The sequence below is a fragment of the Mustela erminea genome, chromosome X (assembly GCF_009829155.1).
Source record: "Mustela erminea isolate mMusErm1 chromosome X, mMusErm1.Pri, whole genome shotgun sequence".
NCBI classification, from domain to species: Eukaryota; Metazoa; Chordata; class Mammalia; order Carnivora; family Mustelidae; genus Mustela; species Mustela erminea.
In genome coordinates, this window is record NC_045635.1 from 55,763,285 (window position 1) to 55,779,594 (window position 16,310).

At 42.0% G+C, this 16,310-nt stretch overlaps 1 protein-coding gene across 2 annotated transcripts in view; it reads left to right on the top strand.

Annotated features, from left to right (window-relative positions):
- The window catches only part of AR (androgen receptor), a 206,626-nt gene extending 196,512 nt beyond the window's left edge, over positions 1 to 10,114 (top strand). For both annotated transcript variants that reach the window (XM_032329947.1, XM_032329948.1), the window contains 3 exons: positions 1,663 to 1,793; positions 2,667 to 2,824; positions 3,468 to 10,114. In XM_032329947.1, the coding sequence (XP_032185838.1) occupies positions 1,663 to 1,793; positions 2,667 to 2,824; positions 3,468 to 3,623 (445 nt within the window). In that variant the 3' untranslated portion in view covers positions 3,624 to 10,114. The remainder of the gene's footprint in view (positions 1 to 1,662; positions 1,794 to 2,666; positions 2,825 to 3,467) is intronic.
- Positions 10,115 to 16,310: the final 6,196 nt, after the last annotated feature.

Genomic DNA, 16,310 nt, shown 5'->3' on the forward strand with positions numbered 1-16,310 from the left:
TCTCTTCTGTTACCATTCTCTTTTATTCTAACTTACCTCTGCTCTCTTCCTGAATTCCATTCCTGCCCCCTTGTCTTCTGCCTTTCACTCTCTTCTCCCTTTCCTTCCCATTAACTATCTCCCTACTCTTTTTGTCCTTTCTCCTTCTTGTTTCCTTCCCCTCTGAATTCCTTCTCTTCTCTTTCCCTTTTTCTCCTCTCTTTTCCCCACATTTCTCTGTCCTTGGCACTTGCAGCAGTATTACATCAATCCTCCATAGCAGGACCATGATTTCAATGGTAAAAAGACTGTGGTGTTATCAACAGAGATTTGGAAGTACAATAGACTGGAGCCGGATCATGTCTGATGGTCAGCAGATCTTACTCAAAAATTCTCTAGGTTGAAAGACCTTGAAACAACACTGCCTTGGTCAGTTGACTTGTGATACTATCTTAAACACTTCCTCTTTCTAGCTGGTCTCCAGCCTGAATTGAATCTACCACCTGTTCCCCTTCACTTTTTCTCCAGGGCAGCCAAGATCTCTCTGAGATAGGGTGCTGGGCTTCCACCCGACCAGTATCAGACCTGCTTAGCCATGGAGAAGGCTAGTGGTTTGGGGACCAAGGTATCAAACCACAGCCATCAAGTCTAGGTATTTTTCCTCACCACTTAAGTGGGTGTTAAATTACCTTTCCTTTCTCCACAAGATACAAGATCATTTTCTCTCTCTCTCTGTCTCTCTCTCTCTCTCTCACACACACACACACACACGATTTCTGAAGTGCTGAAAGCCAGGAAAACCAACTAGCAAGAAGATGCTGGATCTTCCTAGAGGCCTGCGATTGCCATGGACAGTCATAAAACAGAGAGGTTGTTCCCTTTGAGAAACTGTTCAAGCCTTGGCCACTTCCTTATTTAATTTATAGGTGATAATGTGATGATCTCTTGACAAGTCACTATAGTAAAAACAGCTTACATGTGTTTACAACTCTCAAACTGTGATAATGAACCACCATTATTTGAGGGAGCAGGCTCCCCTTCGAGGTACATTTAGGTTGGACATTTGGAAACACTTGGCTAATTTGATAAACATTGGAACTCACTTTGTGAAGGGACAGTGGGGAATCTCCTTCCCAGGATTTTTTTTAAGTGACAAAATTTCTAGGAAGAGGAATGGAATTTATGCCAAGAGATAGGGGAATTGACAGGATAAATTACTGTGGTCACTGGGAAATCCTGGTGTCCTTACATTAGGGGTTGATATCTAAATCTTGTCTCCTAGAAATACTCTGTGTTAGGATGCCTGGGAGGCAGGTTCTGGCTTTGGTTGTAGGTGGGATATTAGAACTGTAGTCAGGGAGACCATGTGCCTGGCCCACTGTGTTCATTTGGTTAGGCTTTCCTGTCTCTGTCTCAGGAAACAGAGAGACACAGGGACCGGGAAATTCCATCTGCTAACCCATATCCTGACCAGGGAAGATGAGTAGTTACGAGGATGTCGGGATTTGGGGTGGGTGGGTAGACAAAAACAACCTTGTTCCTTGTCAGTGAAGTACCAGCAAGAGAAACAATGAGCTCTTCTTAGAGAACCTGTAGAGGGGAGGGAAACCAAAGACATTCCCTCTGAGCTTATTGTTAAGCCTTCCCTTACTCCTTTCCTTTCGCCATCTGTTTCCTCTACAGATACCGTATGCACAAGTCCCGGATGTACAGCCAGTGTGTCCGAATGAGGCACCTCTCTCAAGAATTTGGATGGCTCCAGATCACCCCCCAGGAATTTTTGTGCATGAAGGCCCTGCTGCTGTTCAGCATTAGTAAGTGCCTGGAGAGACAAAAAAAAAAAAATGCTGCTGGGGTCATAGGGGCTCAGAAGGGAGCTACTTTTTCCATTGAAGATTTATAAAGGAAAAGCCAGCTCCTAGGCATTTCCCTTCTTCATTCACCCTCCCTCTTCCGCTCTCTCTTAGCATCCTATGTTATTTTTTTCCTACCAGGTATGAATTCCATGCCTATAGACTATTTTCTTTGCTAGAAGTCAATCTCTTTTAGATACCCAGCTACCTCCAGTCTCTCTTTGGAACAAGGCTTTTGTGGCTGGCTGTAACAAGTCTCTGAACTTTTCCATAGCTTCTACCACAGAAACAGGCAAAGACTACATTATATTTGTTGCAGAGAGAAGGGATTGCCTCCTGGGAAGAATTTCCTCTTCTGCCAATAGTAGGAAATCTGTGTAAGCAACTCAGATAGGGCTTATTAGACAGCCAAGTAATCTTTCTTTAATGCCTCTTCTAAGCAGAGTACTGTCTTAGCCCCCATGAAGGAAAAAAGAAGCCAAATTTGATACTCAAAACTGTATATTTTAATTGTCTAAATCAGAGCTGGACTGTGACAATGTAAAACCACCAGTCCTAAGAAATGTATAGACGAGAAGACTAGAAAAGGGAAAGGCTCAGTAAATTTTATTTACTCCATGCCCTTCAAATTGTGTCCAGTTAGCCTTTTGTCTAGAACTTCCTGGCAGGCTGAAGGACCCAGGCATACAGACTTCAAATGACAGGAAACTGAGTAAATGGTTCCCTCCCTATGGGGGTGGGGGTCAAGTTTGTGGTCAGAAAACTTGATGCTTTGTCTAATGCTCCTTTGTGGGCATGCTTCCCCTCCCCTATTCTGTCTTCACCCCACATCAGTTCCAGTGGATGGGCTGAAAAATCAAAAATTCTTTGATGAACTTCGAATGAACTACATCAAGGAACTTGATCGTATCATTGCTTGCAAGAGAAAAAATCCCACATCCTGCTCAAGGCGCTTCTATCAGCTCACCAAGCTCCTGGACTCTGTGCAACCTGTAAGCAAATGATGGAGGGTGCTTCATCAGGGAGAAGCAACTTGATAGAGCTAAGTGATCATATGCTCCTCTAGGATCTAGCACCACCTGTTGGGAGGTGCTTCCATTCTCCTCTGGCTTTAAGAGTGGTCCAGAGAGAAAATGCAATGGAGAAGAAAGGAACACAGGTCGCATTGTCCCTGGGTGTTATGAAAGAGGTGGAGGAGTTGAGAACAGGGCAGTTGGGACTCAGGGAAAGGGCTTAGAACAGATAAGTTCTCCAGGCAGACAAAACAGACCTGAATGTTTTTCCCCTGCTCCCTTGAATTATGTCTGTGTATTTGTGCACATGTGCGTGTGTGGATTTGTGTGTGAGGAAGAGAATGTGTGTGTGGGTGTGCACATGTGTGCATTCATGTGCATGTGCTCGGGAAGAGGAACACACGGTCCTGAGTCAGAGAGCTTGCAATGGTGTAGGAGATCACTTGGGAGCCCTCAGTAACTCCCTGGAGACCATTTAGTGTACATGTGTGTGAACACATACACACACACAGGGAGGACAAAGGACAGGGAAGGAGGAAGAAATCAGAGGTGGGGGTTAGAGCCTGACAGAAGCCAGCTCCTTGTCAAGCCTGTTTTATCCCTCTTATTGCTCCCCCTACAGATTGCACGAGAGCTGCATCAGTTCACTTTTGACCTGCTAATCAAGTCCCACATGGTGAGCGTGGACTTTCCAGAAATGATGGCAGAAATCATCTCTGTGCAAGTGCCCAAGATTCTTTCTGGGAAAGTCAAGCCCATCTATTTCCACACACAGTGAAGCTTTGGAAGCACCCATTTTCTCACCCCACCCCACTCCCCTTTTCAGATATCTTCTGCCTGTTATAACTCTGCACCACTTCTCTGCAGTGCCTTGGGGAATTTCCTCTTTTGATGTATCGTCTATCATGAAGATGTTCCTGAGTTCTATTTGCTGCACTTTTCCCCCTCTTTTCCTCCTTTCTCTTTTTTTCCCTTCCTATCTGACCCTCCCATGGCACTTTCAGACTCTGCTCCCCGCCATGGCTCTTATCTGTGTTTTGAATGGTGTTGTATTTCTTTAAATCTGTGATGATCCTCATGTGGCCCAGTGTCAAGTTGTGCTTGTTTATAGCACTGCACTGTGTGCCAGCCACACAAACGTTTACTCACCTAATGCCACGGGAAGTTTAGAGAGCTGAGTATCTGGGAAAACAAAACAAACAACCCCCCCTAAAACCAAAAGTCCTGTAGGGTTTTTTCTTCTTAGAAAATATAAAACAAACAGAATCTCCCCCCACCCCCCAAAAGGCCAACAGTGACTAGAATAAGGTGAAAATTGCAAGCCCATGGAGAGTCACTGCCTTTTTTTTTTTTTTCCAAGTTTAGTCTCCCTGGGAGACTTTATTTTCTGCCAATGGCTATTGCCATTAGAGGGCAGGATGACCCCAGAGATGAGTTAGGAGGGAGGAGACAGATTTAAGAGAGGACAAAGAGGACAGATGGATCACCAGTACCTGCCCACAGCCTTGGCCTCTGATGGCTAGACTCTTTAACTGCAGTGCAAATCATTGTACTGAAAATGTGCTTCTTGTTTGAAAATGTGTCTGCATGTGAATGCCTCCCCTCCAGCCAGTCCTTTTTCTCACCCTCTGCCTCCACCCTCAAATTGACTTTCAATAAGCTTTTCTAAGAGCTTTGAACTGAATGTTCTCTTCAGCCAAAACTTGGCCACTTGCACTGAAGAGTCAGACTAATAAGAAGGAAAGGAGAGATCTGACCCTTTGGAAGGCCCTATCCAGAGCCAGGTCTGCTTTCCCATTTGTTCAGGGAAGAGGCTGGGGCCCGAGTAAGAGGAAAAAGAATCAGTGGGTTGGTTGGTTGGTTGGTTGTTTTCCTGCTTAGGGCGTTGAAGAGTTGATCACTCTTTGCCCTTATCTTTAAAAGACCTGAATGTTTTTTGCCGGACTCCATGCAGCTGCAAGCTCCCTCTTACCCTCTCTTCAGTGTTTTGTGGGCCTGGACTTCACCAGACTATATGACAGCCATGGTGGTGATGTTTGTCCATTTATTTGGGCATGTTAACAGACTCTCTGCTAAGAGCTGTGACCACCAAGAAGGCTAGCAAGCCAGCAGTTTTGACATCTATCTCTAGATGCCACTAAGCTCAAAGACTACTTACCATATGTCTTTCACCAACTATCAGATCTCTGAAGCCCTTGGACAAACTGGAAAGAAGGCATCGATGGGACTGGACAAGCTGGGCATCTTGCCCTTGTCCCCTAGAGACGACACCTTCCCACCAAGTGGAAAAATACCTACTTCTTCCTTCAGAGCAGCTAAAGGGGGCTATGCAGGTCAGGGTTAAAGAGAAAATTCAATTACCAGGGTGAGAAGAATGAAGACACTAGAACCAGAAACCCTGTAAATGCTGTCCTTGCCACCCAGCATTTCCACCTGCAGAAGTCATGGGAAGAATAGAGAAGAAACTAAGAGGATCTGACTACTGAATTAAAGTCTTCAAAGGCAAAATCTAAAGCCAGATGGGCACCATCTGGTTGGTTTACTCATCATCCTCCTCTGCTGCTGATCCTGGGTTCTGACATCGGCCATACTCACTCAGAGACCCCACCTTTTTTGCTGCCTCGCCAGAGGGAAGCTGAAACATTTATACTACAGAACCATGACCTCCTTTGGAAAGGTCTGGTTTGCATGGCTCTAGTGGGCTGCCATCCATGAACTCAGGGTGTGCTTCTGGGACACTGGTTTCATATGGTCCTTTGGCACACCTCTCTTTTGCTGACTTTGTCCCCCAGTCCTGAGTTCAGGGGGAATGTCTGCCTACTTTCTCATCTTGGCAACTGCCTCCTTACTTAGCTCTTATATTCATCTGCTAAATTCAAGAAATTAGGGGCCAGTTACCAAGCTGCCCATTTCAGTTGATTCACTCTACTTGTTGAGAGGACAGTTTCTGAGTGACATGCTATTATCTACATGTGTTTCCTTCCCTGATTTCTGTGTTGATATTAATAGCCAAATGAACTTGCAAAACAGCTTCTTTAAATAACAAGGGACAGGGAACCTAAGATGGGTGGTATACCAATCCAAGACTGCTGGACAAAACTAAAATTGACAGGTTCTCTTTCTGGGTTAGGATAGACAAATTCTGGTTTTCTTCATTAGGACATCATTTGGCTTATATAAGCTCACAAGATTACTTCTGGCTGTTTTAAACAGAAAAAAAATCCATCACTCTTTTCAGTTATGCTAGGTTATAGTTTAATAGTTCCTTTACATCTGTTTTAAAATTATTTTCATCTTTTATGGTACATCGACTTGATTATATCATTCTAATATCTCTCCTTGTAAATACTAGATGCTCTCCTTTTTATTTCTCTGACCACCAAATTTTTCACCTTTATGGATTTCCCAATTGTGACTCTTGTCTTTATGAATATATATGTTTTGCTTTTGTGAAAGCCAAAAATCAGTGAAACAGCAGTGTAGTTAAAAACAGCAACAACTAACTACTCTGAATTTCTGAATGGCAAGACTAGGGGAAAACAGCCTAAACAAGGCTTTAGGCCTAGTGTTTCTGTTAGGGTTTCAGTGAGTGAAGGAGATTTTAGTATGGTTTTGTTCTCCCATGGATAAAAGGGGGATTTTTTTTTCTTTTAGTCATTGATGTTCTTGCCAGTGTAATTGACAGAAGTCTCATTTTGCATGCACTCTGCTGTACAAACAGTTGATGTGGTTGGTACACTGTACTTATCCGTGAAGGATCGGCCACCTAGACCCACTCACCTGGTGAGCTGAAAGATGAGGATCGCTCACCAGACAAGTCGTGGTAACTACCTCCGAAGAGGTTTGCAGTGCTCAATGGGGATGGACTGAGGAACAGAAAACGAAGGAGCACCAGGGACCAGGCCCCATCTGTGCTAGACGACAGACAGCCGCCAGAGTCACAAAGTCTGTGACCAAAGAAAAGAGTCCTGTGGCTGTTTCAGCTCTTGATCAATGAGCAGCTCTCCCAGGCCTGGTCTCTGAGCTGAAACAGGGGTTGTGTTCTTTGTTCCATAACTTTTCTGTGCCACAGACAGTATCATTGTTCTTGGATAGTTCATTATTTTTCTAATGAGAATGTAATTTTTTGAAGGATTCTGTCATATATCTTTGAAAAAGAAAATCAGTAATTCACATATTTTTATGAATGTTCACTGGCACTAAAACAGAAGGGAAAAGAGCTTTTTTCTGTCCTTTGGATAGTTGCTGAGGTGATTCCAAGTTGAGAAATAATGTGCTTATGCTAGAGTCCCTCTCTGTCCATATTCTACTTCTAAATACTTATAGGCTTATGTAGCAAGAAGTATTCTATTTACACTTTAAGACAAAGTAGTTTCATCATCCACATGATAGTAACACTACACGAATGATCTAACTTTGAGATTTAAGTAACTTCTGTTTGTTTGTTTCATTAACCACAGCACAGATATGGTCTTGCCCTCTTTTCTCCTTTGATATTCTGCAGGGCTCAAAAGCTGAAGCCACTTCCCTCTACCCCTTTCCATCCCTGTGCCAGGGTTGCACTTCATGAGACTCTCTAGATAGCCCTGTAACCATCCCTGCATGGCTCTGGGGAGACAATAGGCTGACTACTAATTATCTTGTGCCAGTTGCCCAGGTGAGAAGGCACTAGGCCAAAAGAGCGGCCTTTGTGCTCAAGCCCCTGTAAGGGGTTATGACAACCAGGAATGCTAAAGAAGAGGATCAAATCCCAAACTTAAAGTCAAAATAAGCCATTTGTCATGTGCATTTTCTTGTAAAAGGAAGTTTCTGCCCCTGCTGCCTTTTATAGGCAGGTCTGTTTCTCACCACTAATCTCTTTGAAAATCTTTGAAAGCAGTTAAAAAAAAAAGACAAAGAGATGAAAGCATCACATTATGTAACCAAAGATTACACTGTATCTGCTAAGATACCAAAATTTAAGAGCAGGGAGGGAACAAGCATAAGTGCCTCTTTGGTGAACTACCCAAAGACAGACTAAAGGACTTTGTTGTTGACTGACTTATAAGAGTTTCATGGGTTTTCCCCCCAACAATATACATGCTTAGAAAAGTGGAAGACAATTTTGAAAAAACTGGGTTTATAGGTCCTTCACTATGTGATTTTATAAGCAGAACTAGCTTTCCTTTTCTCTAGTAGTCGCTGAGCAAATTCTTAAAGCTCCATTATTGCATGGTTGGAAATGGAGCTGTTGGCCACTGTGTTTGCTAGTGTCCATGTTTGCATATCTGAAGATGTGAAGCCCTTGATGAGAAGGGGAGCATTTAAAGGACTATATTTTGCACTAAAGGGACAGCAGGCAGAAATATTCATTTCTGCCCACTTTGGACGGCACAAAAAGTTCTCTTGGGTTTAAGGCAGAAGGTTGAAATATATTGTAAATGAGTATTTGTATCCATGTTTTGAAATTGAATTATATATATATAGTTATAAAGTGTTCTGATAGCTTTATCTTTCTCTGCACCTTTATATTTGGTTCCAGGTCATAACTGATACCATGTACTTGTGAGAGAGGCTACAGTTACATTTTGGAAACTCTCTCAGAATGGAAAAGATACCTGGGTTGATCAGATAACTAAGAGATCTCTGTCTCTATTGGGGCCTTACCAGTAGGCCTAACGGAGGAGCAGAGGGGGAAAAGAGTAGGGTACATGATGTATTGCACTTTACTAGCCCAAGACAGATGAATGTTTAAAGGGTGGTGAAGACTGATTGGAATCAACTGGGATTTCCTACAGAGAAGGCCCAGACTTGGGGCCAAAGACCTACCCAAATGATTAACCGATGGACCCCTAATGGGACCTGAGGATTGGAAGAAAGAGAAACATTCTTTGTTCTTCACCATCCTTGTAAGAAAAAGGTAGTTTCCTGCACTTGGGAACCTGGAGCAAGTGCTCCATCTTTTACACAATCCACTCACCTATGACTGAGGTGCTTTTGCTACTGGGTGTCTGTATGCTCTAATTTTGCTTTTGGATGTGTTCTGTAAAGATTTTGACAATGAAAATGTGTTTTTATCTGTCAAAAAAAATTGTCAGTGTACTAGAAGTTGTATCTCTATAGATGCAGGTCCATCTCTGCCCTTGGGTAGAGATGTTTTTCTTAATTAAGAAATTGACACTGGGGTCTGTTGCCCAGAGCCTCCCAACATTAAACCATCTCTAGGTGAAGGCAGAAAATTCCACATTAGTCACTCCTCGTCCTCAGATGCTTATGCTGAAGTAACAAACCATTTGGAATGTCCCTGCCCCCATAAATTAGTGATAAGTATTTAAATTCAGCAGATAGACTTTTAAAGGGAAAAACAGCCTTGGACACAGTTTTGATTTATCCCCATTCGATTTAGCCAGAAAGTAGGTAGTATGCATTGATTGGTTACCAACCCCAATTCAGTATTATAGGAGTCCTGATCCCTTTCCTTACCACACCTGTCTCTTAGCCTTTTATAGAATTAAATGAGAAGCTGTGGACTGAGTAGCCCTTGTAGCCTAAAACAGTCCCCACCTGCACTAATTCATGAGGTTGGCTGTTAGGCGGCTACAGATTCCACTGGCCACCCAAAACTGAAACACACATGTACCCCCAAAGGAAAGAAATTCCTAAAAAATTGCTGCTTCTCTTGTGGTGCCCTCCCTGGAGGCTGCTTTACATTTTGGGACTCTTTACCCTGTACTGCAGGCAGGCCAGGCCTGTAGTCTTTCCCAACCTTAGCCCTTGGTGCTAACTGTCCTGTAGTGAAGTGCCTGTGGGATTGTCCTATCTCATAAGTCACTCAGGTGCTGAGAGTAGCCACCATTGGCATAACCCAAGCTAAAAAAAAAAAAAAGAGACTTCTCACCATTCAATGACACCTTTCTGCTTTCCCCTAGACTGGGACATTAATTAGGGAGTGCCTCAGATGTGACATTGTTGTGCTGTCTTTGAGATTAATTTGGCGGCAAGAGGGAGCAGACAATGCAACCAGATGCAAGAATTAATTTTCAATGTTGAGGGAAAAATTAAGAAAAAAAAGAAAGCATCATATAAAGATTTTTTTAAAGAAACATTAATTTTGCTTAAAACTTCTTTTGATTGGGCTTCAGTTCTTACAGCGGCACTTGGCCTCCACTGGGTAGCAGGACCAGCCCCAAGCCCTAGTGCTCTGTTATTATTATTATTTTTTTTTTGTAATCTTGGAATCTTTTGTCACTCTAAATACGATTAAAAATGGCAGAAACTTGTTTGTTGGAATACATGTGTGACTCTGGGTTTGTCTCTGTCTCTGCTTTCAGAAATGTCATCCATTGTTTAAAATGGTCTGCCAGTTAAAACTTGGCCACGGCCCCTGTTGTGACTGCAGGCTCAAGTTATTGTTAACAAAGAGACTCAAGAAAAGCTGCTAATGTCCTCTTATCACCACTGTTAATTTGTTAAAACACAAAACCATCTAAAATTTCAGGGGAATGTCATCAGAGTTTTTTTTAATTAGCTCTTTTATTAGCTGTCTTTATTGAAGTCAAGAGTTGGTATCATGCCCAGTGGCCTTTTATGCTATGTTGATTTTCACATATTTAAAAAAAATCTTTGCACAGGGGTTATAAATTTGCCCTGTGTTGGCCCTAGCATAGGTTGTGCTGGGACCACCAAAATATCAAAGAGTCTGGGCTAAGAAAGCACAGACCCATTACAACCTCTCATCAAAAACCCTGAGCTTGTCAAACAGGGGAAAGACTCACAAAACCCAGCTGTTCACCCTCACCCTCATTTTCATCCTTATGGGAACATAAACTGATTAGGAGCTTCACTGCCCAGTTCTTGCCAAGCTTCATATAAAGAATGGGCATGTTCACATTTTCACTGTTTTTCGAGAGCCATATTGTCCTTGACCACCTTTTCTTTGAGATTTTCAAAGGTTTAGGCAAAATGGTCTCTTGTCTCTTCCAAGTTTGGATACCAAATGAGATCCCAAGTTGAATTTCTGAGCCTAACATACAGACCATCAATGAGGTGTGACATATACCTTAAGGAATAATATGAAAGCTCTCTTTGCCTCACTGTCTTCACCTGTAATGGGTTGTCACAATGTCTCTCTCCCACGCCAGGTTAGAGATTCCATAAGAATGTATGCAATCCAACTGGTGAGATGAATGCTTTTGTTTTGTTCCCTGTTAAACTGTGAGAACCCCTGAGAGGGATCCCAAGTTGAGATGTATTTGTCATTGACCCCCTCAGAGTGAATGGATTTCTTAAATTTTTCCTGAACATAATGCTTGATGGAGAGAGGAAGAAAACATGAGATTTGGGGGATATGTGTGTCTAAGTAATGGAGAATATATATGCTTGTGTGTTACATGTGTCAGAACCTGCCTCCAGAAGACCCCTCTGACCACCACAGCTTAGTTCTCTTGTACCTACAGAGAGTGATCTAATAGCCACCCTACTTGGTTTTATTTACCAGTCAGTCCCTGCCTAAAGTAACAAGGTAGTTAGCCTCCACCATGAGTTTTCCAAGGTGTAGCAAAACACAGATGTCAGAGAAACAATGGCATCTGGTGCATTAAAAAGCCTGGAGGCCAGAGTCCAATATGTGACTTGCTCATAGTCATATAGCTAGTGTATAGCTAGGATTCTGACCTCCGCATTCACTTGCTATATGGTCTTGGGCAACTCTCTGCCCTTTTCTAGATCTTATTTCTCTCATACATAAATGAGTGTATCTGAAGTTGTGGAATAAGACTAGATAAAATGGGAAGCCCCTTCCAATATGAAAACCAAGCTTATTGAAAACTACAGTAATGCTTTTCTTAATCATGACATGAAAGGGGAAAGGAATAGGCATTTCATTATCCCTAGAACACATAGTTTTGGAACTAAAACCCCCATGTTTGTGCTCAATAAAAATTTAAATACCTGGAGAGCACAGGGTCAAAACAACAATTGAATCCTATGTCAACCCCTTGACTGATAGGTAAGGGCTCAAAAATGAAATAATTTTATCATTTGGATGATCTCATAAACAGCAGAGATACTTAGGAGTTAAGCAAGCTACAGTCCATACTTTCAGTGAGTTTATAGCCTATTAAATGCCTCAGGCCCAACCAGTCTGGGACTTTACCATATCCCCCCCAACTTTCTCACATCCATCTCTCAGACAAGAGTAAGCTAATCTTTGATTGATAATTGCTGCCTTTTAGAGCTAGAAGGGGTCTTAGCATCTAACCCAAACATTCTTCACGTGAGGAATCCAGGCCAAAAAAGAAATATTGAATGTTATTGTGGATGTGTTATTGTCCTTAAGGGACTAGACCTAGAACATCCAGCTTCTGGTCCCCTCATATGCCTGCAGGCAGTGTGCTAGGGTGGCAGGTCACCTGAGAATCTTCACCATTAATTTGTAAACCTGTTCAGAACCCTGGTAAGAGATCCTCTGCTTCTCATCTGTTTTTCTCATGTATACAGTTCAAGAATCTCTATTCCAACCACAGCACTTACTTCACCTACCATCCACTGAAAGAGGTTTTCTTCATGCCCATTGTAGGGGGTGCAGTGAGAGAAGGAAAGAATTATTGGCTAAGCTAGAGAAGTAACTGCAAAAGCAATAAGAAACATTTAAAAACACACTGAAGTATGACAATGTAGGTTTCTTAGTTAACAGGCAGATGCAGATGATTCACATTCTCAGATTCTCCTGCCACCATTTCTTGAGAGCACAACTTGCCTTCTTCCCTCAACTATTTCTCCAGGGTACTTCAAGCAAGGAGAAGGTCATCTGGGGAACTTGGACTGGCTGCCAACCAGGAAGACTGTGCCAAGAAAGCTGACTTAAGCTAGACTCTGCAAATAGCATCCCCCCTCCAATCCCCATTGGGTACTTCAAGTCTCAGATCAGAAAATAGGCCAGCAGAACAGCAGATAACTGTGAAAGGCATGTCACCTGCCACCTGGGCAGTGACTCTTGTCCCCAGAAGTAAGGACTTTTGATGCCTATACATAGTGGTAAGTGTGAATACAAAACTTGTGAAAGAGCCCCACCACCTCAAAAGACTGCAAGGATTCTTCACAGGGGCACAATATCCCATTATTCTCTCATTCTTTATTTCTTTCATTTATTCACAAACTATTTGTGCAACCATTATGTACCCCACATAGGAACAAGACAAACATGGTCTCCGTCCTCATGGAGCTTCCAGTATTCATGGAAGAGACAGACAAGAACACAGGCAATTGTAATATAATGTAATGGGTACCATGGTGAGGGAAGTTCAAGGTTCTGTTGTGGTACAAAAGAAGAATGCCTCTCATAGAGTGGTGGGAAGGTCTATATGGAAGCTGCCTTAGAACAGTCTAAGCTGTGACCCAAGCTGAATGAAGATGGGGCAGAGGGTAGAGAGAAAGGCATTCTTTCTCACGCAAGAGACAGCATAGGTAAACTAATATAGTTTAGCCTGAGGGAGAAGTTGGAAGAAGGGTTGGCTATGAGAGAAGAGAGGGTAGAGAGGAGACACAAGTAAGGCTGATGAGGATCTGTGTCACACTAAAGAGTTTGTGACTTTACCCCAAGTTTTAAGGGGAACCATAGAAATCCTTGCCAGCATTTCAATTTCCAGAACATATGATCTCATCTGAACCTCACAATATCCTGTGGAGGCAGGCAGGTCAGAGATCAAACCCATTTTCTTGATAAGGAAACTGACATTATATACGGTAAATAATTGGCAAGGCTGCTCCTGAATAATTAAGGGCCTTAAGTATAAACTCAAAGAACTGAATCTCCTGTTTCCAGTCAGCCTTCTCACAGTAGACCAATCTATCAAAGACTTCAGGACCTGATGCAATTCTTAGAATGTGTCTAAGTTTCTCTATGGTGACAGTATGTGCTGTCTACTATGCCACCTGTACCTATCATTGTCTTCCTGAGGTGACACTCACTGGCATGGGGTTCCTAGATAACAGACAGGACATCCCAGAGAGTGTTAGCAGAATTTTAAAGAGTAATGCAGGCTGTGGGAAGACAGCCAAGTTGGTGCTCTATGGGCATAGGCATCATTGATTGATCAAAACAAGAATTTGGAAAAAAAAAAAAGCTGAAGAAGAGATAACATTCTACATTCTAGAGAAGATAGTATGTCCAGACTCAGGCCTTGAACAGTGAAAGGAAATTTCACAGGAGGGAAAGGTAGCTGAGCAGGCAACCAAAGCAGAGGGAAGAGCATAGATAAATATCTAAGAGATGGGAAAGAGTAAGATAAAAATAGAGAGGTAGGCAAAGCATAAGAGACTCTTAACTATGAGGAACAAACTGAGAGTAGCCAGAGGGGAGGTGGGGGGGGATGGGGTAATTGAGTGATGGACATTAAAGAGGGCACTTGATGTAATTAACACTGGGTGTTACAAGTAACTGATGAATTCTACCCCTGAAACTAATAATATGTGTTAACTAACTTAAATTTAAATAAAATTAAAAAAAAAAAAAGAAATAGTGAGGAGTAAGTGCTAGAGATGAGTCTGGGCTAGAACCCATTATGAAAAGCTGGTGTGTCCTGTTAAGAAGTGGATCTTTTTCTGTAGTAAAGTCATCTTCAGCTGCCACATGTGAAAGATAGAAGCCACCTGCAGCAAACTCAAGGGAACATCCAGTGTCCCATGCAACTGCTGACTCAGAGTTATTGCTTAGCCACCCCCCCCCCCCACTTACAAAAGCAAATACAAGTAAAACTGACAGTATTGAAAGGAAAAATGTGAACTTCCTAGGGTATATTTTTAAGAAAATTATCCACCAACTTCAATGTTGAGGGTATTATCAACAATTTCTTTCTTTTTTTTCTTTTTTTCTTTTTTTTTGCCACAACTCACAACTGATTATAGAGCAGCACTTAAGATAAGTAAGGATTATTTTTTAATAAAAATGTAACATAATTAGTTTTGGGAGATGGAAACTATACTAAAACCTACTGTATAAGACTATAATAGAGGGTGACACAGAGACTGACTCAAGGGAATAATAATAATAGAATGTACTGAGCATTTACCATGTGCCAAGAAGAGCTAAAGCTAAATTTTTTATACTGTGTCTTACAATCTTCAAATCAACCCCATCAGTTAAGCATAATTACTCCCATTATATAGATGAAGAACCTGAAGCTCTGACCCAACATTATTTCTGGCTCAGACCCAAGGTTTTCTAAGTAATAAAGCTTGAGCTCAAGTGTGTTTGTTGTGTTGTCAAAACTTAAGATTTTGATCTCTGCACTATATTTACTTTTTTGAAAGTTTGGTTTATTTTCTAGGTCTTTGCAAAGAGGCTCAAGGAAGCCAAAATCATGCTGCATTATACATAGGAATAAAAAGGGTACTCTGTCACAATGGAATTGTCTTTATAAGCAGCTACTCCAAGAGTGACAGTGATATCTGGTATACATGAGCCCATGATTTCCACAGAAAAACTGCCTCCTCCCAAAACTTCTGATGAGTCCTGTTGGGAGAAAAAAAAATGGTCTTCTCCAGGCCTACTATCTCCCAAGTGCCTTGCCAAGTCTCCTGGTCTCCCTCCCTATCTCTACTAGATGTACCTGGGCTATAGAAGTTTACTGAGTGTTCAGAGAATCTATGAGCATATTTGTAAAGGAGGGCAGGGGAAAATATCATTGGGTGAGCAGTGAGAATACCAGCTTTTGCCACTCATCAGCAGATAAACTCTAGCAGGCCCATTTCCCTTTCTGGGTCCCAGTCTCTCCATCTGTACAAAAAGAAAGATAAGGACTGAGCTGGTTTCTTCCAGCTCTAACATGGAAACTTAGATTCTGTGAAACTTTTGGCTAAAACCAGAATTTTGTCAATCTCAGAAACCCCAGCTTTATCTCACTCTAATGCCTATGATCTTATTTCTACATTTTAAGATCTGTATCATACAAAAGTCCAATTATAGAGTTTTCTATACTTGCACATTTCCACTCACCAGCCTCCCTGACAACATAATCAGTATTGCATTGTTTGTTGTTCCACAACAGCCTCTCTGTTACAGCATGCATCTTGCCTACCATTCACACACACCTGTCAAACTTGGTGGGAGTATACTTCTTGCTTCTTGGGTCATTCAGTACCTGGGAAATTTTGATATGAACCAAAGACATATCTCCTATCTAGAATGAATGTAGGCAACTGTGGCTGTTTGAGGAGTCTCTGAAATGGGGGGGTATATGGACTTCATTAATGGTGTAGATCAGGAAAGAGAATATAGGCAATTGTATTACATAAGCTGTAATAGGCAAGAGATGAATCCTAAAAGCCTCCCTTTGAGAATATAACATTCTATTAGCCTTTGTTCATGTGGTGCCCTTCATATAAAATGCTCTCCTCCATTTCTGCATAAGCAAATCTTTTCTACCAATTAATGCTCAGCTCAGAAGCCAAGTCCAGAATGTTTCCTCTGATTTTCTCAACTAGAAAT